This window comes from Protopterus annectens, chromosome 4.part0 (genome assembly GCF_019279795.1).
Source record: "Protopterus annectens isolate FY-2018-M chromosome 4.part0, PAN1.0, whole genome shotgun sequence".
Lineage (NCBI taxonomy): Eukaryota > Metazoa > Chordata > Ceratodontiformes > Protopteridae > Protopterus > Protopterus annectens.
The window spans coordinates 296,844,341-296,867,255 of record NC_056733.1 but is presented as its reverse complement, the minus strand read 5'-3'; the positions used below and the strand labels follow the sequence as shown (position 1 = coordinate 296,867,255).

General features: G+C 36.0%; 1 protein-coding gene across 2 annotated transcripts in view; it reads left to right on the top strand.

The window, feature by feature from the left end:
* CCDC60 (coiled-coil domain containing 60) overlaps positions 1-22,915 on the top strand; it is a 751,208-nt gene that overhangs the window by 347,196 nt on the left and 381,097 nt on the right. For both annotated transcript variants that reach the window (XM_044068284.1, XM_044068283.1), the window contains exons 4-5: positions 4,113-4,298; positions 14,166-14,291. In XM_044068284.1, the coding sequence (XP_043924219.1) occupies positions 4,113-4,298; positions 14,166-14,291 (312 nt within the window). The remainder of the gene's footprint in view (positions 1-4,112; positions 4,299-14,165; positions 14,292-22,915) is intronic.

The window sequence follows — 22,915 nt, the reverse complement described above, 5'->3', positions numbered from 1 at the left end:
GATCTCCAGAATGCTCTCCTTGATATAAAAGTGTGCCCGTGCTTCTGGGTAGAAGCTAATCACTATTAAGTTAGAATTCTGCCCTTTAGTTTCACTGCAGCCACTCTGTTATTAATCATGAGCATGGATATAGTACCATCCACCAGAGACAATGAGGGACCAAAGTTTTTCTGCATTTAGACTAATGTCTCCTTGCTCCACCATCCTTTTAGAAACTGGCCAACCAAACAGCTTATTTGATTAGACTTTTAGACTCCTAAGTATTACTAGCAACACTTCCAAATCACAGCTTATGCCTATGTGTCATCTTGCTAGGGTGCATTTTGCTTACAATGTCTATCAAACCTTCCTAGCACAGGTGAGAGTTATGGTCTTACAAGTGGTCCTACAACAGGTTTATTTTTGGACCCTGTGTGGCACGATGGAATGTTTTGTTTATAGTTGTTGGGTTACATGACAGCAATCACTGTCATAGTTTCACATGAATGTCTGCATATAAAACTGTTGTAGTAGGGGTTGGAGCTGCAGTCATGACAACAGCATCCCACAGAATTACAATAGCACACTAGTGAATGCAGCACTGACAATGCTATCTCCAAATCCCCATTCTTACCATTGACAAACCATTTAATTCACCTCTTCCAAACAATGCACTCGTTATGGATGCATCTGCCATAGGGTAGGAGTACATTTCCAGACAAAGTAGCTCAGGGAACTTTGTTTATCCCAGCTGTAAAAATACATTTTCTGAAACTCATTGGCATTGTAATTTCCCTAATAGCATTCCATATTTTTTATCCAGGGGACCACTATTCATCAATACTGACTTGTTGTTCATAATGTGGTACATCAAAAAAGAAGAGGTAATTTCTTGCCACTATGCAATGAAGCTGTCAAAGTTTGGGACAGGGTCATAGCCCATAATATATTCTCATGGAAGTGCATATACTACATGACAGTCTGAGAAGGAACCTGCACTTTCCTAATGGATTGTCTCTAAACCAGACAACAGTGAACAAAATCATCTGCAGATGAGGCCATCCAGTGGTAGATCTGTTCACATCACTGCCAAATGTGAAATGCAAGGATTTCTATTCCCTAATATCTATGATTGAAAACAATATGAGGGATGCAGTAGGGAAGACATAGCTACAAGTTATTCTCTACATTTACCCTCAATATTCTTCTGCCCAATCCAGAAGATACAGACATCCAAATCCTTGATGACTGTTGTGACACTATATTGGCCTACGTAGGTATGGTTTCCATCAATGGCCCATATACTCTGGAAGGCAAGGTCCCCTCTGACTCATGTTGCTCAGAGTCTATGGAGTATCCCACCCAGACATCAGTACTCTCAAGCAGTCAGCGTGGCTTCTTCAATTTTGAATGTGATCAACAATCAGTGCTTCACAGACAAGCTAAATGTCAAAAACTCTTGACAAAATAAATAAGTAAATAACTAAATAAATAAAAGAAAAACAAATAAAAATTGAAATGATTGGGTGAACAGCCAGGGCATACAGCCTCAACAGGTACCCCTTGAACTTTTTATTTTTTTTTTTAGGTTTTGGTCAGCACCCATAGGCTCAATTGTTTTGCTGGAAGTGAGAGTGGAGTGGTGCTGCCAACCTCTGGGTGGTCTTTTCTTTAGTAGGGTGATGACCACCTGCCCTTTTTGTGTTCTCTGGCAGGGTAGGGAATCAAGCAAAGACTTAAGTAGCAGCGGTATGTGATGAAAGGGATTTTGTCACCTCTAGATATTATGTCCATTGCTGACTTGCCAAGAGTGATCTCAGTCCATTCTCTGAAGTTGACAGTCAAACTTTTGATAACTGTCTGCAGAGGTGAGCAGTCAGGGGCTGAGGATTCTTAAAATGTCTGTGGACTCCTGTTTCTGAGGTTGTTCTTTTTGCTTAAGTGACAAAGGTTCTTACCCCTTCTGACTCTTTTTTGTTGACCTTTCTACAAACTAGTCTAATCTTCCTATTTCCTAGCTATATCTAAGAGAAAACACAGTTCTAAAATCCTACTTACATACAGACACAGGCAGAGGGGTGAGTTGGATAGTCTCAAGACAAATGGTCAAATTCTTTCTGTCCCTAAATTGATAACACAACCTCTGGGTGGGATTATTTGTTTAGTTTATGCCCCATACCTCTGTCAGCCTCATGGTAGCACTATTAGTTTTGCAATGCTACTGTCAGAAAGTGCACGTGTGCTGCTGTACATACCAACTTCCTCCTAAGCAGTACTCTACTTGCAACATGATCATTGTTAGGCTCATTGTTGCAGGTGATACCTCTTTACTTCCGTCAATGTTGCCAGTTGCTACTTTTTCATCAGGGGCAATATTTGTGACTTTTGCCACCTGTTAAGGTGCACAGACATTCATAAAAGGCACGTTCTACTTAAGACCCTTAATGAGAGACACTATGTAACATGGATCTGTACTTTATACTGAAAGCATTACCCAAAGCCCCTTTTAAGTCAGCATTCTTGATTTATCTTATATAGCTGTCTCAAAGAACACTATTTCTGTTGGCTATAACATTGATCAGAATGGTTGCAGAGTTTCAAGCAATACTGGTAATCCCCCCCACTTAACATTCTATAAAGAGAAAGTATCATTAAAGACCACTCCATCCTTCATTTACATGTGGCAGCTAAGACTGATTTAAACCAATTCATTAACCTACCCATGTTTTTCCCAGTTATCAGAACAAAGTAGAATACATTGAACAGTGCATGGATGTCCACAGGGTAGTACTAATGATTTTAGAAAGACTGATTAGCTCTTTCTGTCATTTCCACCACAAAGAAAAAGTCTGCAGGTATGTGAAGTCACAACGTCTAGATGGATTTGAGACTGCATAAAATATTGTCACCGCCGTTTGAGCTGTAACACATGAGCACCTTCTAGGATACACTCAACCAGGGCATAGCCACATCATCTGCATTCTTCAGAAATATCACAAAAGATTACAAGTGAGTTGGTGGAATGTGGTATAACTTTATACTTTTGAGAAACATTACAAGCTTCACATTGCTTCTAGAGCAAATTCATCTATTTCAGCCACAGTGGTCAGGGGTATGTTTGCCCAGTTAGATTCATTAAGGTATGGGGCTGATGATGCTGTCCTAAATGTTACCAAAGATGGACCACTTCTTACCAGATATGAAAGTTATGTACTGACCATAATACTAGATCTATAAAAAAATGCATCCATTTATGGAAACACATTGTCCACATTACCTGCCAACTCCTGCTGAGGCCTGGAGCACTTAACCACTCTCTTGCCATTCCTTTCCAACAAGCAGCAAGCCGGGGTTCCTTTTTTTCTTTCCTCCTTACTAAGGTTACATGCACTGTGTATTCTTAGGTTACTGAATAAGTGATTGACAAAGAACTCTGGGAACAGGAACCAAGCAGCATCATGGGCCTAGAGAGGAAGGAGCAACTGTCTGAAGAATTTCCAGGTGCTGAGCAGTCCTAATGTCTATTGTATTTAGCCCTAAAGGTTACTTAAGATGGATACACTTCTTACATGTTTAGGATGATGGTAGGTACAGACCTTCCATTTTCCCAACAAGAATAGTCCTATACCCCTGTGCTGGTGTGCTGATCATTGTGTATAAAAGTGCCATATTGCAGCACAGTTTCAAAGAACTGCACACTTAATTGCTACAGTACTTTACAAATGTAAGAGCAATGCTCACTGTGCTCTTACACTAAGTTCAACAATACACAAATGGAAGTAAATATCAATATTGTCCTTTTGTAGCTTGTAACAGTTTGGTGACAGAAAAACAACAAACTCTGTTAAAGTATTAGTTGGTGAAATTGACCAGTTCTCTGATATTACTTGCTTTCCCGAGCACGGAGTAAAACAAAACAAGTCACATAAATAGTATTACTTGTGTTTCTTCCACTGATTGCTCCAACTGCTTTGCTAAATAAAGTTGCCAGACTTTTCTGGTATTGGCAAACTATGTTATTTTTTTATTTCTAGAGATTCATTTGAAATGTTAAAATGGGAGCTATTAGAGTATGAGTAATTGCATGTAACAAATATTTTAGCCAACAATGATAATTATTTTTCCTTTGCCAGACAGCTGGTGAGATCTGTGAAACTGGGGCACAGTTACTTCCATCTCCTTAAAAGAGAGGAGCAGGAGAAACAGGACAGATTGTTGGCTGAAGAGAAGGCAGCAGCTGAGAAACGAAAAAATGATCTTCAACCACCGGTGTACTCATCTGATGATGATAATGATGATGGGACAGAAAGCCAGGAAAAGTACTTTTAATTGTTTTAATACTATGTTCACCACTATTTAGAGATACCTATTTTTTGGATTCAGAAACACTTTTATTTCATTGGCTCTTTACTTTTATACATGTTACAACTGAACCATTGTCTTGTTTGTACTAAGAAAAAGAAATGTCTTCTTGGTAGAATGATGTTACTTTCTTGAATGCTGTTTTTGATTCACGTCTCTGTAACCATTAAGCATTGATCCTCCCAAACAGTCTTGTCTTCATCTTTGCCCCAACAAGGACTTGAGGCGGGAGCTGTGAAAACTGGTGATCTCTGCTGCCATCCTGTGGGGGAGGGGTTGGATATTTTGTACATTAGTGAAGCCCTCGTCCTGGTAGGAGGCAAGCATGGTGCAATGCCAGTAGTACAGAGGTATGAAACCATACTCCCATGGTCAGATATCTTATTTTATCACATCTAATTTTTAAGTACATACCTGATTTTGTTTCAAATTTTGCTCTATGTCTTAAAAAATTGTGATTATTGAGAAAATAATAATGCTTGGTAAGCAGGCTCATCCTTGCAAATCATTTCCAGATATATCATAGGCCACAAGGAGAGCAGTAATGATTATTTGCAGGGATAATGTAGACTAGCCACTACATTGCATGTTTTAGCAGGTGGGAAGAAGTCAAGGAGTCTCAAGGAAACAGATGTGCATGCAGAAAGAAAAAAAAAACAAAATTCAAGCAGTTTGTTCAGCTTTCTATAATGTACTTTCAGTCAAAACTCCTCCCCATGGTATTCCAACCATTTTCTAACTTTGTTTCCAATGTTACGTGACTATGAAGATATGGAGATCCTGCAGTACATATATGAGTTAGTCTGTTTCTGCTTTTCCTCTTTCAGCCAAGTGAAATTATTTTTATATTCACCCATGCCTCCTGATATTTCTCATACAATTTATGGCTTGCTGGCTCTCAGTGGGGATTGAAGTCACTAAATAATGACAGATATTTAAGTTTCAGACTTTGTATCCTTCATGGAATGCATACTAACACAAAACCTGGTATTCTAGCACCTTTGTAAGTTTATAAGAAGACTATTTAAATCTGTACCTTTTTGTCCCCTTATTATTGTTGACTTTGTTCAGATGTCTTGCAGTAAAAACAACGAAACAAATAACCAATGTGATGAAAAAGACAACAACAGCGTTGAACCAAACAATTTAATTGTTGAGCACTTTCATCCACTGATATAGCAGGACTTCATCAGAACAAGGACTCAATCAAACAGTCAGCATAAATACCCATGAAACAAAAAAAAGTCACATTTATTTATTTATTTATTTATTTATTTAACATTTGTTGACCGGGAAAGTCTGATTAGGTTCCACAGATCCTGTTTTCAGTGGAGATTGAACCAATTAATCAGTAAAAGTGTGAGATGTAAAAATATATACATATAAAAAATATATATATATATATATATATATATATATATATATATATATATATACATACAAATTGTTGTATAATGAATAATCAGACTACATGTAAGATGTAAACCTTGAAATGATAAAAGGCACTTAAAAATACAAATAAATGAACAAATATAAATTAGATAGCACACACAGATTACGTTTCAGTAAACTGACAATGGAAATAACATCATTAAGCCCAGGAAAAGTATTACATTTTAACTGTCATCTAAGTTCCAAAAATTCAAGAAAAATGTCACGCGGACTCCCTCTAGGATCTATAACTACATTGTCAATGACAGAAAATTTAAAAGTATGAGTAGAAAAAAAATGTATGTGCCTATAAAGTGCATTACATTCATCCTTTTTAGAGATGTCATAATTGTGTTGATAGATTCTATATCTAAATTGCCTGATAGTTTTGCCAATGTAAAAACAGTTAAAACATTGGCATAAAGCAACATAAACAATACTTTTACTGTCACAGTTGAATCTCCTTTTGTGTTTGATTTGTCCAAAACCATAAACAAAACAATCAGTACCTTCAAGAATAAATCTACATTGTGAACAACGTCCACAATTGGACATTCTGCCAGTAGATAAATATGACAAAGGTCTTTCAATGATGTTTTTCAAACACGTCTTTTTGATGCACTATAATGGGTTGTTCACCCAGTTTGTTAAAAATATCTTGGTCAAATTTGAAAATTCCCCAAAACATCCTGATAATGTGATTGATTTCCATAAATTATAAACTAAAAGGTAAAATAAGGGTCTTGCTGAATAAAGTCCTGGAAGAATCCCATCCCAAATACAAATTTTGGACTGTGGGGTTCCCCAATAAAGGGGTATAAAACCCATTCAACCTCTTTGTCTGAATTTCAGAAAAGATTTCTGTTAAAATATCTTGTGGGTAGCCCCTCTTTAAAAACATGTCCAATAATTTACTACATTCATCAAAGAATTGCTGTTCATTACTAACCATTCTGGCTAGTCGGACACATTGGCCCTTAACAATGGCCTTCTTTTGATGAATGGGGTGCCAACTTTGAAAATGGAGATACAAATTTGAATAAGTAGGCTTCCTAAATAAGGTTGACTCAAATCTGTGTAGTAAAGTGTTTTTAACCAAAGTGACATCAAGGAAATTAATATGTACATTATCACATAACATGGTAAACTGTAAAAATTCTGTTGAATTGTTGATAAATTCAAAAAATTCCTCTAGTCTTTCCATACTATCATTCCAAAAATAATGATATCATCAATAAAATGCCTGTAAAGACACCAAAAATCTTTGTATTCGGAACTAAAAACAGTGTTAATTTCCCAGAATGCCATTACAACACTGGCAAAAACAGGTGCACAAGCAGAACCCATGGCCACTCCATTAGTTTGCTTAAATAAATGGCCCTCAAAACTAATGAAATTGTTTTGTAAAACAATTTTCATAAGACTGCTCAATAAGACACTTTTGTCATGACCTAAATCAGAATGAAGGGCTAAAAATCGAAAAAAACAATCAATACCAATGTCATAGGGAATACTAGAATACAAATCCTTGACATCAATACATACAAAAATGATGTCATCCCTGTACAAAGTGTCATTGACAAAAGAAAGAAAATCCAATGAATCTTCAAGTAAAAAGGAATAGTTTTTAAACACATCTTTTGTCTCCTGGTCAATATATTTGGTAATAAAAAAGGTCTTGGAACCTTTAGCATCTACAATTTGCCTCAATGGGGGGGGGGTCTTCCAGACATTTATGGACCTTTCGGAAGTCCAAATACTGTGGGTGTTCCAGGAAACTGAACTTTGAGATACTCTAAAACACCCAAGGAAATCTGGTTATTAAGAACCAGATCTTCCAAAAACAAATCAATCCAATGTAATTCACCATTTAGCTCATTTAAAGAAATTTCCACATAAACATCAGTAAACAAAATAGCTAAAATTTTGTTAATATAATCATTTTGACTCATGACAACCAGACCACCACCCTTGTCTGGTTTCATGATACGTATCAAAGTATCACCTCTGATCTCTTGTAATAAATGAAACTCATCAAAAGTCAAACTGACAGGGCATTTCAGATGGCCGGACATAATTCTCCTGATTTCATCCTCACACAGTTTCTCAAAGACCAAAATAAAAGGATGTAGTGGAGGGTTAAAAACACTGGGTCTCTTGTTAACCTGTGTCAATGAGGTCTGTTGTTCGTTACCAAAAATAATATTAAAATTAAGTTTCCTTAAGTATAATTTAAGTTGAACAAGAATTTGATCAATCTTGCCCTTTTGTGCAGGGACAAATGTCAGGCCCTTTTGAAAAAGATTGGCCCAAGCTTCAGTGACAACAACATGACTGTAGTAAAATATTTTAGTCACCCAGGGTGTTGTAGACAATCTTAACCCCGGAGTCTGTATTTAATTCCAGTACTCCTGTCTCCACTCTGATCTCCCCTTGCCTCTTCCCTTCACCTTCCCTCTGAATCAAGATTGATGGGGATGGGAGTAATTGGCCTGATATGTTGAATTTTGTTGACCGATACTCTGGTTGTCCCCCCCCCACGATTCATTAATCTCTCTGGTCTCCTCAGCGGGGGCTGTTCTGAAGGGAGAGTATTATGCAAATTCTCCTGAACATCAGTAACATCTAAACCAGAACCATTAACATTGTCTAAATTAATAGACTCACTGACCTCACCAGTGTGAAAAACACCTGGTGGACGTGGGTATGCTACACCCTTAGCATAATCCTGTTGGTCTCTGGTAAATTTCTTAGCTTTTTTGGCTTTGAGATCATGTAAAACCTGGTCAGTTTTGACAAAAAATCGCTTTATACTGTTCCCTTTTAATATCAAATAAATCCTTTTTAACAGACAAATCCAAAGTCTCAATGGATTTTTGTAAATCAATGATTTGTTTCTTGTAATGTTTAACCAAAGTCTGCAAAATTCACAACCCTGTCTGTTGAATAAAACAATTAACTCACAGTGTAATTCTGAGTTGTTGACAAGGCCAGCTGGATATTTCCATGAATTAAGCCCTTTAGGTATCCTTTCAATTTTGATACTTTCTCGTAAATATTCACATTCCAATTGGTATTTTCTATATTTGAGTACCATGTCCTGAAATGAATTAAGTTGTTTATCCAAAGTACCAAATTCACATTCCTGTCTATAAAAACCCGCCTGAAAGGCAGAACCCTCTTTAAGCCAAGTAGTAAGATTAATATTAAATGAATCCGTAATGGAATTGCTCGGACCGGCTGAAGGATTCAAAAAATTACTTCCTGAAGCAGTAGTACTGTCTTCCGTTGACACAAAGACTCCTGTACGTTGTACTGGCGGAATTTCATCATCATTACTCAGCCCTGAGTAAAAACCGAAAAGCTGACTGTTGTATAATGAATAATCAGACTACATGTAAGGTGTAAATCTTGAAATGATAAAAGACACTTAAAAATACAAATAAATGAACAAATATAAATTAGATAACATACATAGATTTAAGTTTCAGTAAACTGGCAATGGAAATAACATCACTAAGCCCAGGAAAACAAGAAGCATTACATTTTAACTGTCATCTAAGTTCCAAAAATTCAAGAAGAATGTCATGAGGACCCCCTCTAGGATCTATAACTACATTATCAATGACAGAAAATTTAAAAGTATGAGTAGAAACATTTTTTTATAAGCACATAAAATTTTTTACTGAAATTTAAATCTATGTATACTATCTAATTTATATTTGTTCATTTATTTGTATTTTTTTAAGTGTCTTTTATCATTTCAAGGTTTATACCTTACATGTAGTCTGATTATTCATTATACAACAATTTATATATATATATATATATATATATATATATATATATAGATATATATATATATAGATATATATATACATATTTTTAATATATATATTTTTACATCTCACACTTTTACTGATTAATTGGTTCAATTAACTTATGTGACTTTTTTTTGGTTTCATGGGTATTTATGCTGACTGTTTGATTGATTCGTTGTTCTGATAAAGTCCTGCTATATCAGCGGATGAAAACACTTAGCAATTAAATTGTTTGGTTCAACGCTGTTGTTGTCTTTTTCAACATATTGGTTATTTGTTTCGTGTGTTTTTGTAATATAGGCAAAAGGCTTGGTAATCTATTTCTGCACCCACCTGTCTAGTAAATTCTGCAGATGGGAGCAGCTGTTTCTCCATCGCTGTTACTACAGAAGAGACAGGAGATAGATGAGACTCAACAGCAATGGATACATGAGTGACTTATTGCATTAGGGATGGATATTCATTCATTCATTCATTCATTCATTCATTCATTCATTCATTCATCATTTGATCTAATAAGTACATTCAGTTCAAGGACCCTTCATAGGCATAACCTGGTTCAAGTAGGCACACAAACATCCATGGCCGATGTGTGGAACATCTTATATCAACATTACTCTAACATTTGTATGTACAATGGCATGTAAAAGATAAGTCTGATATACATTGTAGAATTTAATAAGATAATATGACAATGAAAAGAGTACAAACATTAAAGATAGGAACAGGACAGTATTTGTAATATTATGAAAATAAACAGTGTTAAAGTAGTAATACTGTATGAAGTCAAATGTGTAGTGAATATAAGAATATGAAGGCAAAACACAATGGGTAAAAGCACACATCTGGAAGCAAAATATGGACTGTGAAGTAGAAAAAAAAACTTATTGTTAAGATATGTATAGGAAATATTCTGTAGTTACCTTGAAGGCAATAGAGAATTGTGAAGTATAATTGACTAGGGTTTGGGCTGTCTAATTTCAACACACACATTTTGGTGCTTAATTGTGATATACATAGGGAGAAATACATGAAATAAAGTTAAATATAGTTCTAAACCATACCATCCAGTTAAGAAGCTCAATCCATTTGTTCACACCTTTCTATGAAGTCATTATCCGCTCAGGTTCACTTATTCTCTTTCCGCTTGCCATCTCTTCTCTACCTAAGAAATTTCTTTCTTATTCCCTTGAAAATACTTTTTGTATACAGCACATCCACATCCTCCCAGGTTACAGTGTGAATGAGCTATGGCCTGTTTCATTTATTCCATTCTGTTCCCTCCAATTCTCCCATCACCCTTGTAATCTTCCACTGGACATTTTCAAATATGCTGACATCCATATCATAGGTGCATAAGCAAGTACCAGGCTAGCTGCCTTTGTAGGCCATTTTATGCTTAGTCTATTTTCCTTTGAAAAGTGAGAATCAAACCCTGTACCTGTGTCTGTGAGGTAAACAACTTAACCATTTTACCAACTCCCAATCTCCCTTTGCCCCAGCATGTTGCCATATTCCCTTTCAGTGATGCAGGCGCAAAAATGAAAAAATATCATGGTTTTCATATCTGAGGAAAAAAAAAAGCAGACCACTGCAGGGATTCCAAGATGGTGGCAGTACTTAGAGCAACTAAAAACACGGCTAGCCATTAAAAACAACAAAAGCCTGCAAACTACTGTACATTTAACATAAAATGGTATCTGAAGTGTCTTTGATGTCCAGAATGTCAATAAAGAGAAAAAGTGAGGTAAAAAGAGAACAACTATGAAAAGTCAGAAGGAAAGACAGCAGTGTGGAGAACAGGAGGAAAAAGGAGAAGTAATGGTAGCTGAAAGAGAAAATTCCTTGGCCATTCTAGAGAGTTAGACCAAATGTACTCAGAGATTTAAGATAGTGACTTCCTGTTTGCACACATAGTGATAAAAAGAAGGCTGTTGGACACATATTTTAACAAGACATTTGCAGGAAATAACTAAAGGCCCTCTACTACCAAAGTTTTTCAAACACTGTCCTTCAGTTTTAGTCCCTTCCTGAAACAGTCAGGTTTCAGCTGCTGCACCATCACCTGGTGATCTCGAACTTTTGTAGGTATGCCTGATTAATTTAAACCATATTTGTTTATCTCAAGACTCTTCTTTCCAGATGTAGTAACCTGCATTTCTACAAAATGAAGATGATATACACATGTTGGGCTTCATACTCCTTCTAATCCTCAGCTGTCTCCTCCCTTTTTGCTAATGTCTCAAAGAATTTCATACTGTTTTCCATGCTCACCTTTGCAAATTAGTGCTAGCTACATTTACTTTCTCTACTACTTCTCCCCCCCTTACCATTACAGTCTGCATCCTGTCTCTTAGCCATGTCACTACTCAACTGCATAGTGAGACAATAAACTTATCAAATAACATAAGGCATTACGTAACTTCAATATAGTGCCTACATTTACTATATTAGGTAAAAGGTTACAGGAGCTACAGGTGAAGCCAATAGCATTAAGAGAGTTAATAAATGAAAAAGAAAGATCAACAGCTTGTAACTTTCTTAATTTAGTAAAAATCTTGAGTAGCTTTATTTCACTCCAAAGAAAATATTGCATATTATTAAAAGGAAAGTTATAATGTACGCCATGGTGTTGCAGCGGTTAGAGGAGTTGTTTCATAGCAAGAAGTTCTCTGGTTCAATTTTCAGCTGGAGTGCCTTCTGTGCAGAGTCTGCATGTCCTCCCTGTGGTCAAATGAGTTTTAAAACATGCAATAGATGCATGTGTGTGTCTTCTGTGGAGGCTGGGTGCCAGGCTGGCACCTCAACACTATAAAAACTCCACTGCTAATCAATCTGCAGACCGGTGGTCCACTGTGGCGACCCCTAACTGGAGAAGCCAAAATGCATTGCTTTATTAAAGGTAAGGTTATAATTAGTGTTGCTATTTTAGAGTAAAAGTGAGAATACGAAAATGCACTTGCAAAATGGGCATAAATCTAAGTGCATACATTTAAGTGGGGTATTTATTTAGTTGGGTAGAAGAGAGGACACAACCCTCCCCACCGGGTAGCATGCAGACTTTTCTCATTCTGAGAAATGTTTATACAAATTATACTGTTTTTTAGGAATGGACATTTTGAACTATCCCAATTCAAAAAGTTTAAACAGATGTTACACTAATCAACAGTGGAGACAAAAAAAGTAATATCTCAGTTAAGTGGTCAAGGAGTACCCTTGCCAAGGCTTGTGGATTACTAATGGTAGGACAAAGTTTGATTTAGGGGGAGTCTTTAAAAAAAAAAAAAAAAAAGATTACTTCTCAAATACAGACCCCCCCCCCAAAAAAATATGGGTCCATTGAATGCAAAATTATCATTCGTGCCACCAGAAAACAGACTATGAAACTGCGTAAGTTTGGGACACTTAGGAGACTGGCTTGCTAATTAATTGCACCTAACCAGTATTGTGTCTGTGGAATGGAGAAAGCACAATAAATCTCGACTGTCCTCATATAAAAATTGTGTTTTTTTGCCAAATCATTAAGGATCAGTCACTAAATAATGACAGACATTTGAGTTTCAGACTTCATATCCGTCATAAGACATATGTTAGTGCAAAACATGCTATTCTAGCAAAATTCTAAGTATATAAAAGCAATATTTAAATCTGCTCCTAATCTGGGACATTTGTCTCTCCTTATTTTTGGCTTTGTGCCTGATTTTTATGTTCAGAGATTGAGAGGTATGCCCTGTTCACTAAATTTGTCTTACCAGTAAAGATTCACATACGTAGACAATAGGTTTAATGGGAGTTTATTGTCTGTATACTTGTAGAATTGCATGGAAATGTCATGCTTTTTGCAGTGTTATTAATAATTTTTATAAGACAGATTCAATAGCGCGTGGTCAGCTTCAGTGGATGAGCAATACTTCAGAACTTCCAAACATACTGATTTACAGAACCTTCTAGAAATCAAATGACTAGTAGATCTTGAGCTTGTTTCTTCTAAAGAGGTTGGATTTCCATAGAGAAGAACATGACCAAACAGAGGCAAACAGACAGCAACGGTGTTATTCAGGGCGTACTTGGTACATGAAACTTCACTTTCTTGATTTCCTTCTGCTCCATCCTTGCCCAGTAGCTACCCAGCTACTGCTGTTGACCAGCTATAAATCACCAATGAATTTCCATGGGCAATAACAACCATTCCTTGATTCTATGGATCCAGGCTGCTAGATGACTTTCTGAGCAGTTAGTTTTATATTTATGTAATTAATGATTACAGATTTCTAGCAGGCACATGGCGCAGTAATTTTTTTACACTATGGCTAGGAAAGGGGATTGAGGTTGACGGTGAAAAGTGATTTTTGTTTTTTTAAGTAATAGTCTGTATCTGTACCAGTAATTAATAATAATATAAATCAAAACCTTTAATGTAACACACAACATGTTTGAAGATAATAAGTATGACCTTAGTGCTGGAGTATAAAGTATAGAAGGTTTATAAAGTTATTAGTACATTTTCTTGGAAAGGACTATACGCTATCTTACTTTGTACTGTTCCTAAATGATAAATACTATTTTTTCTAGTTCCTTCAAACCAAATGCAAAGTTACCAGGAACTAAAAGGAAGTCTTCAAATGAGACTGGCCCACTCCGACCATTCACTCCACGCCATGTCAATCTGGCAGCATCAGAACCAAAGGAAGCAGCTTTGTAAGCAACATCACAATGTGTAAATGTAACAAATGTACAACGATGCCTGTATTCAATTTTTGTGTGTGATCATATGTGCAACATCAAGATATAGATGAAATATTTCACTCCTTTCTCATAGGTATGTTTTCATTATTTTAATGAGTGACTCTACTGTGGAAAATCAACAGAAGGTATGGACTGAGTAATCAGTTCTATGTAGGTGAGCTATAGACTTTGCCTTTCTTGTACACCAAGACTTAACAGTAGGTATGGTTAATGCCTCTCTAATAAGATTCATAAGAGAATGGCAGTAAACGTTTTAAGGCTAAAGTCATGAAAAGTGAGATCTTTGCCATGTAGTTAGATGGTGTGAGTAAAGTCAAACTCCTGAGTCGTCCTTTAATCGCTTATTAATTGCCATTTAATTAAATTCTATAAGTCTGATAAGTGCTGGAATTGCTTCTGACTTCACTTTTCCTTTAAAGGATCAGGTGCTTGCCATAATGAGGTAATAATTTTCTTGTCTCAGCGACATATCTGAGTACCAGAATTTAGTTACCTTACTTCATGTATTTATATGCTGATATGGATACATGACTGAGTACCAGAAATTGATTACCCTACTTCATGTATTTATATGCTGATATGGATACACCTGACTGAGTACCAGAAATTGATTACCCTATGTATTTATATGCTGATATGGATACACCTATCAGAATTTGATTACCCTACTTCATGTATTTATATGCTGATATGGATATACCTGACTGAGTATCAGAATTTGATTACTCTACTTCATGTATTTATATGCTGATATGGATACACCTGACTATCAGAATTTGATTACTCTACTTCATGTATTTATATGCTGATATGGATACACCTGACTGAGTACCAGAAATTGATTACCCTATGTATTTATATGCTGATATGGATACACCTATCAGAATTTGATTACCCTACTTCATGTATTTATATGCTGATATGGATACACCTATCAGAAATTGATTACCCTACTTCATGTATTTATATGCTGATATGGATACACCTGACTGAGTATCAGAATTTGATTACTCTACTTCATGTATTTATATGCTGATATGGATACACCTGACTGAGTACCAGAAATTGATTACCCTATGTATTTATATGCTGATATGGATACACCTATCAGAATTTGATTACCCTACTTCATGTATTTATATGCTGATATGGATACACCTGACTGAGTACCAGAATTTGATTATCCTACTTCATGTATTTATATGCTGATATGGATACACCTATCAGAATTTGATTACCCTACTTCATGTATTTATATGCTGATATGGATACACCTGACTGAGTATCAGAATTTGATTACTCTACTTCATGTATTTATATGCTGATATGGATACATGACTGAGTACCAGAATTTGATTACCCTACTTCATATATTTATATGCTGATATGGATACACCTGACTGAGTACCAGAAATTGATTGCCCTACTTCATGTATTTATATGCTGATATGGATACACCTGACTGAGTACCAGAATTTGATTACCCTACTTCATGTATTTATATGCTGATATGGATACACCTGACTGAGTACCAGAATTTGATTACCCTACTTCATGTATTTATATGCTGATATGGATTGTTGCAGTATTAGTTGTAGAGCTATCTGGGGGTAGAGCTGTGTCACCTCCAGCCTGTAAAAATGCAGCATCTGGGGTAATGGGTGGTGTAATACTATTTATATGTGCATTTCATTCTTTGCAAGGCTACTATAAGACAACTTATTATGTACCTATGGTACCACTGAATGCCGTGTGTGGGTAGAAGACTACTTATCTGCACAAATTGGCTGAACTCTTCTTTCTCACTTGAGCATTTGCTGTTGCTATCCCCCACTTTGGAGATAACTTTACCGTATCTGTTGAAGGACTGTTTTGCTGTTTGCATTTTCAGATTTTCACTAACTAAAAACTGTTGGACTACTCAAAGTGACGCTTGGCAAGTTGGTGCCCTGGGCAATCCCACAACAGGTACTCCTTAACTAGAGCTGAGTAGCAAAAAAAGAGTCCTCTAAAGTTGAGGAGTAAAAATAAAATGTTCCTCAAAACTGAGTAACCCAAAAAAGTGTTTCATTTCTGCTACTTTATAGATCTTTGCACTGCCTAAAACTCCTTTCATAAACTTTACTAGCACCTTGCTACAGTTCTTAGCACCCATAGATTGCAAGCAAATCTATTAAGCAGTTGCAATCTCAACTGCCATTAGTATTTGCGCAAGAATGGATTGGTGTTCTGCATTTGCACCCTTGACTTGCAAGGATAATTGTCTCCTTTATTGTAGTGCTGATTGTACCTCCTAACACTTTGTATTTGGGCAATTTCCTCTTTCATCTCAATCTAGCTATGGGTTTGACACTACTTGTTTAATACTTACATCATAATGGCAAACATGGTAGTAAGGGATTTCTCGGACTGTGTAGATGATGTTTCTTTGTGAGACAAGTTCAAATGAATTCCACAGGAGCTTCTTCCTGATATGTAGGGAGAGTGGAGATGTGGAGTCTCACTGCACCTTTCATAATACCTCAAGAGCTGAGGCAGTGATAAAGAGGTGTGGTCAAAAGTTGATTGTTGCTTCCTTAAGTGGTAATTCTAAGATCCGATTGACACCAGCAGTGATGAAAGCTGCCAAATGAAAAAAGAGGCCTTCCAATAGTGATCGTGGGTGTAGAGAGGGGTGTCTTTGCATTTGACTGATAAACACCAACATGCCAGGAAGGAAGCATCTATGGAAGGTACCAAAGTGAAAGCATAGATGCGAGTAGTCTGGTAAGGTCATGAGAAATATATTCAGGTGACCTTAAATGTGGTACTGACAAGGAGTCTGGTGTTTGATTCTGAAAGTGTGGAATGCAGGATATTACCTAAGATGTTGCCAACAAGGGTGGAGAAATCATGGTCTTGATAGAGATACTGTTGAGATTAGGAAGGACCACTCCAAAGAACTCCTGAATCTGATGAACATGTTTTCTTTTGAGGGAGCAGTTACAGCATCAGATGGTGGAAATGTATTCATTTTGGAAGATGGTGTCATTGAAGTGATTCATCATTTCAATAGTGGCAAGACTGCAAATGTGGAAGAGTTCTGGCTGGAAATGCTGAAGGCAGTGAACATTGTTGAGGTGGCATTATTTAACATGCTACTTCAGTGTTGAATGGAAGGAAGACACAGCACCTGCATTGCTCCTTCTGAAGCAGAGGCTCAGCCATAGAATAAGTGATAGGCTAAAGAAGAGCCAAAAAGACAATCGAGTGAACCATTGAGGATAAAAAAGAAATTATGCATTGTTACAGTTATGCAAAAAGCCCACAATGTCTAGACAGAAGCTATAAAAAATGATTAAGAGAGAAATTAGAGGAAAGAACATTATTTCCACAAGAAAAACTGTCAGAAGCTTCAAATAAAAAATTATGTTCGCTAATACAACAGATTTGTAAAAAAAAACATCATGTAGACCAAGAAACTTTGATCTGTTTGGAAAAAGAAACATGCGAGGAAGTGCAAAAATATAAACAACAAAACCTAGAGATTTTTGAAAAGTATAAAAAAGAAATACAAACATGGGAAAGAAAGAGAGATTTTATATGGTGCAATATCTATGCAAAGCCGAAGGTCAAATTAATCAATACTAAAAAGGCAGCCCCAAAGATATTTGAAGAGAAATGCAGGCAAAGACATCAAAATATGGAAAATTTCACAATAAAAAATATCACAAAGAAGGAATGTAGAAAAGAAGATTAGTAAAGTAGAAGTTAAAATAATAGAAGCTGAAGTTATGGAATGCCTGTGAAGGATTTAGTGTAGAAGGTCTAACACAGGTTACATCATAGCATGAGAGAACGAGTCCCCAAAGTAAGGAGAAACAGGAAGATCTGGAGACATCTGAAGGAGAAATACGCACATGGGAAAGAAAAAGAGATTTAATATGGTGTAATATTTATGCAAAGGAGAAAGCAAAACTAATCAATAAAAAAAGAGCAGCACCAAAGATACTTGAAGAGAAATACAGGCAAAGGAATCTGGACATGGAAAACTTTACAGTTCAAAAAATAAGAAGACAAAGAGGAAAAGTAGAAAAGAAGATTAGTAATGGAAAAGTTAAAGAAATAGGAACTGAGGTTATGGAGCACCTGCGAAGTGAAGGATTCAGTGTAGAAAATCTAACTCAGAAAATACCACAGCAGAATAGTGCAATGGACATCCAAATTAAGGAGAAACCAGTGGAACAGGAAGCAACAGGTCAGTTGCTATATGAAGATATTTTGGAGCCTTTCACAGGAAATCAGTATAAATATTCACTTGAAGCTGGACAGCAAGGGGTGGAACAATAAACTATGGCAACTCTGGCGCAGTCAATGTTGAAGAGTGATAGCCCAGTAATTTCCCATATGACAGAGCAACAGATGACATATGATGAAATTGAAGAGAATGTGCCACAGGAAGTTGCTATAGAACTTTCTATAGAATGCCTTTTGGAAATGGAGAACAAAAAATGTGCCCTCAGTTTAGAGGAAAATGAGCTAAGGGAAGAGTTGTTTGATTTAGTAGCGATAAATACACTTATTAAGATCAATGAACGAAATAGACTGCAGAAGGTCAATAAAACCCCAAAAGTTAGAAGTTTGATAAAACAAATGAACACAGTAATTAGGACTGTCTGTAGAGATCTGTGCAATATAACAGAAGTAAACAGGATATATTACTGTGCAGCTAAATTAATAACAGATAAAAATTCTACCACAAGAACACAGGGTAGTAAGGGAAAGGGGAGAAATCGAGTACCATCATGGAAGTATTGAATAGACAAAACTATAAAACAATTAAGACTAGAAGTGTCACTGTTAGAAGAGTATAGAAGAAGGAGTAGAGCAGCAAAATACTCAAAGATAGACGTGATAAAAGCAGTGCACAGTATTATAACATATTAGGAATTATGCACTGTTGCAAATAATAAACTAAAAATATCTGCACAAGCAGAAAAAAACTTAGAAGATACACAGATAAATATAAAAGAAAAGTACAAATTAAGCAATTTATTGATGACCCAAAAATGTTTTAAAGAGAACTGGGAAACAAGGTAAAAGGAATTGAAAGCCCACCAAAAAAAGAAGAAATAGGTACACTTTGGAGAACTATTTATGAAGATACAGTGGAACATAACAAAGATGCTAAATGGATAGAAGAAGTAAAAGAAAGAATAAGAAGTTTAAAGGTACAGGTTATGAAATTGAATGAAGTAACAGCCAGAGAGCTTGAAACAAAGTTTAAGAAAACCGTCTAATTGGAAAACCCCAGGCCCAGATGCAGTGCCTAACTTCTGGTTTAAAAGATTAACATCTTTGCACAAAGATTTAGCCATGAGTAACAACTATTTATATGCACACCCTGAACAGACACCAGCCTGGTTAGCAGGAAAACAATGCCCCTACTTAAGAGTGAACCTGCAAGCTACCCTAATAATTATAGACCAATAACTTGCCTTCCGACGATGTATAAACTATACACCAGAATTGATAATGACAGAGTTTGTAGTCATTTAAAAGAAAATTCAATTATGGCAATAAAACAAAGGGGAAATAAAAGAGAGTCATATGAAACAAAGTATCATTTATTGTTAAATAAAGTCATAGTGGAGAACTGTAAATAAGGGGAAGAATCTAAGTATGGCATGGATTGACTACAAAAAAGTATATTACAGTATCCCACATTAATCGATAAAAGAGTTCTTAAAAATGTATAAGATACACCCTAGACTGATTGATTACATTACGATGACCATGAAACAGTGGCAAACCACTTTGCAATTAAGCCATGATAAAGGACAAATTATTATTCCAGGGTTAAAAATTCAAAGGGGGGATATTCCAGAGTGACTCTCTGTCACTGCTGCTATTCTGTCTTGCCCTTAACCCATTATACTGTTTACTTAACAGATTAGGCCATGGCTATAATTTGGCTCCTAGAAAACAACAAAGTGTAAAGACTTCTCATCTTCTTTTTGTTGATGATTTAAAATTGTATAGCTCATCAGATGAGGAACTGAAAGCACAACTGCAAGTAGTCAAAACTTTTTCAGATGATATAAGACTGTCATTTGGTCTTTATAAATGTGCAAAAGCAACCTTTAAAGCAGGAAATCTGCAGCACCAGGAAAACATCAGTTTGGGGCAAGAATGTGATATAAAAGAACTTGAGCAAGCGGGAGTGTATAAATATTTGAAAATTGATGAAGGATCATCAATAAAATTTGAACAAATGTGAATAAAACTTAGTAAGGAATATTTTAGAAGACTTATAATAATTCTGAAAATGGTGTTGATATCTAGGAACAAAATCCAAGCTATAAACCAATATGCTGTTCCTGTCCTAACTTAGTTTTGGAGTGATTGACTGGCCCCAAAAGGTGTTGGATAGATTAGCTAGGAAAACAAGAAGGATGCTTGCTCGTCAAATGATTTACAAAAATTAGTGCATACCAAGGTTATATATTCCCTGTTCCGAAGGAGGTATGGGCCTCCTTGAAATTGATTACATGTACAGATCTACAATCGTGGGACTGCACACATATCTTCTGACCTCACAAGACCCAAACATAGCGAAAGTTTTGAAACAAGGAGAGAATAAATCTAAGATGACTTCCATGCTTAGTCTAGCAGAAACATATCTGCATCAAGCGAGAATGGAAATAAAAAACAGAAGTAGATAAAAATCAGGCAGTAACTGAATGTGTCAAAAACAAAAGAAAGAATATAAGATGAAAAAGCAAGAAATGTGGAAAATACATAAATATAGTTGCAAGTATAGAAAACTCCTGGTAGAACCTCATGTTGATCAGGACTGAATGCAGGAATGGGTAAGGACAGGCAAATTCAAACCAAAAGATGAAAGGTTAATATTGGCGGCCCAAGATAGTCGGCTTACACATTGGTTTGCAAAGTCCACTAAACATGGAGGAGAAACAGATAAATGTAGGTTTTGTAAAACAGAATTAGAAGCAGTTGCACACCTTGTTGCTGGTTGTGACATACTAATGGCAGAAGGACTTTATACTGAAAGGCATAATAATGTGGCAAGACTGTTGCACTAGGGATTGTGCAAACATTATGGTACTGAAGAGGCTGAAAAACACTGGAAACATGAGCCACAAAGCATCATAGAAAATGATGAAATCTATATCACATAGGATCACCCATTACCAACAGTCCAAAAGAGAGATGCGAGAAAAACAGGATATAGTGGTCCATGAAAAGAAGACAAAAGTAGCATTGATCATTGAAATCACTACACCCGGTGATCACAGTGTCTTGCATATACAGAGCCACAAAGTATCAGGATTTGCAAGCAGAAACGAGAGTAATGTGCAAGAAAGATACCCAGTCAGTTCCAATAGTAATAGGAGCAACAGGTCTTATAAAAAAATCTACAAATGTATTTAAATATGTTACCAATATATGTAACTCCGTACGAATTATAGAAGGAGTCCTTACTGGCCACATTGTGGGTGCTGCAAAGAGCACTTCTGGCTGACATCAAAGATTACAACAATACTAATTTCATGAACTTTAATCATACTTTAACTTAGGAACGGGGCCCATTCCCATCATGGTATTAGAGATCTAAAAGATTTGGAGAAATTAAAAAAAAATGAAGTCCCTTTTTCTGCATTTTGCCATATGCATTTCCAGAGATCTTATGCAGTATGATTTCCTCTGTGAATGAAACACATGTTCCTATCCTGTTTAGGATGATGTGGATTACTAGAGGTGCTTGGCTGCAACTGTGCAAAACTGAACATGCAGAGAATTGGGGTACTGAGATTTTCCATTTTGTACAGTTGCAGCCAAGCAGTTTAGTCTAAAGCTGTGCTACTGATAATAACAATTAAGAAATTACTGTAAAAAATTGTCACAACAGCTACTTAATTGCTGCCTTCTGAATAAAACACCCCTTGCCTAATAACGCAATTGACAAAAGCAGCCTAAATTATGATAGTAACTAATAAATGCAGTATCTGCTACAACATAATATACATTCAAAACAGCTCAACATACCTCTCAATTGTCCAGATTTTTGCAGAATGTCCAGATTTTTACATCTTACATCATTTACATCTTCAAAAATTGTGGTTTTCTGGTAAATTATTGGCAAATCATTGAGGACTGAAGTAAAAAAAATAATAGCAGAAATTTCAGTTTTAGACTCAATATCCTTTATAAAATTCATGCTAATGCAAAACCTGTTATTCTATTAACTTTCCAAGTTTGTAAGAGCAATATTTAAAAAGTGTCTCTAAGTTTGGGCCTTTGCCCCCATTATTTACGGCTTTGTCCAGATTTCTTGCTCTAACAGGTTGAGAGGTATATTCCTCAATGAAGTTTTGTTCCTGGGGAACTTAAAGTATAGAGGCTGAACGAGTTCAGATTAATAGAGATGCACTTTCCCCTTGGATGAAGTCTTTGCTTCAGAAGGAAAGAAATACAAATGTAAAACAAATATGAATATAGATTTATCAAAATCAACTCAGATTTTCTTGATAAGTTGTAGATAATAAAACAGGAATGTTCCTGAAAAGAAGTAA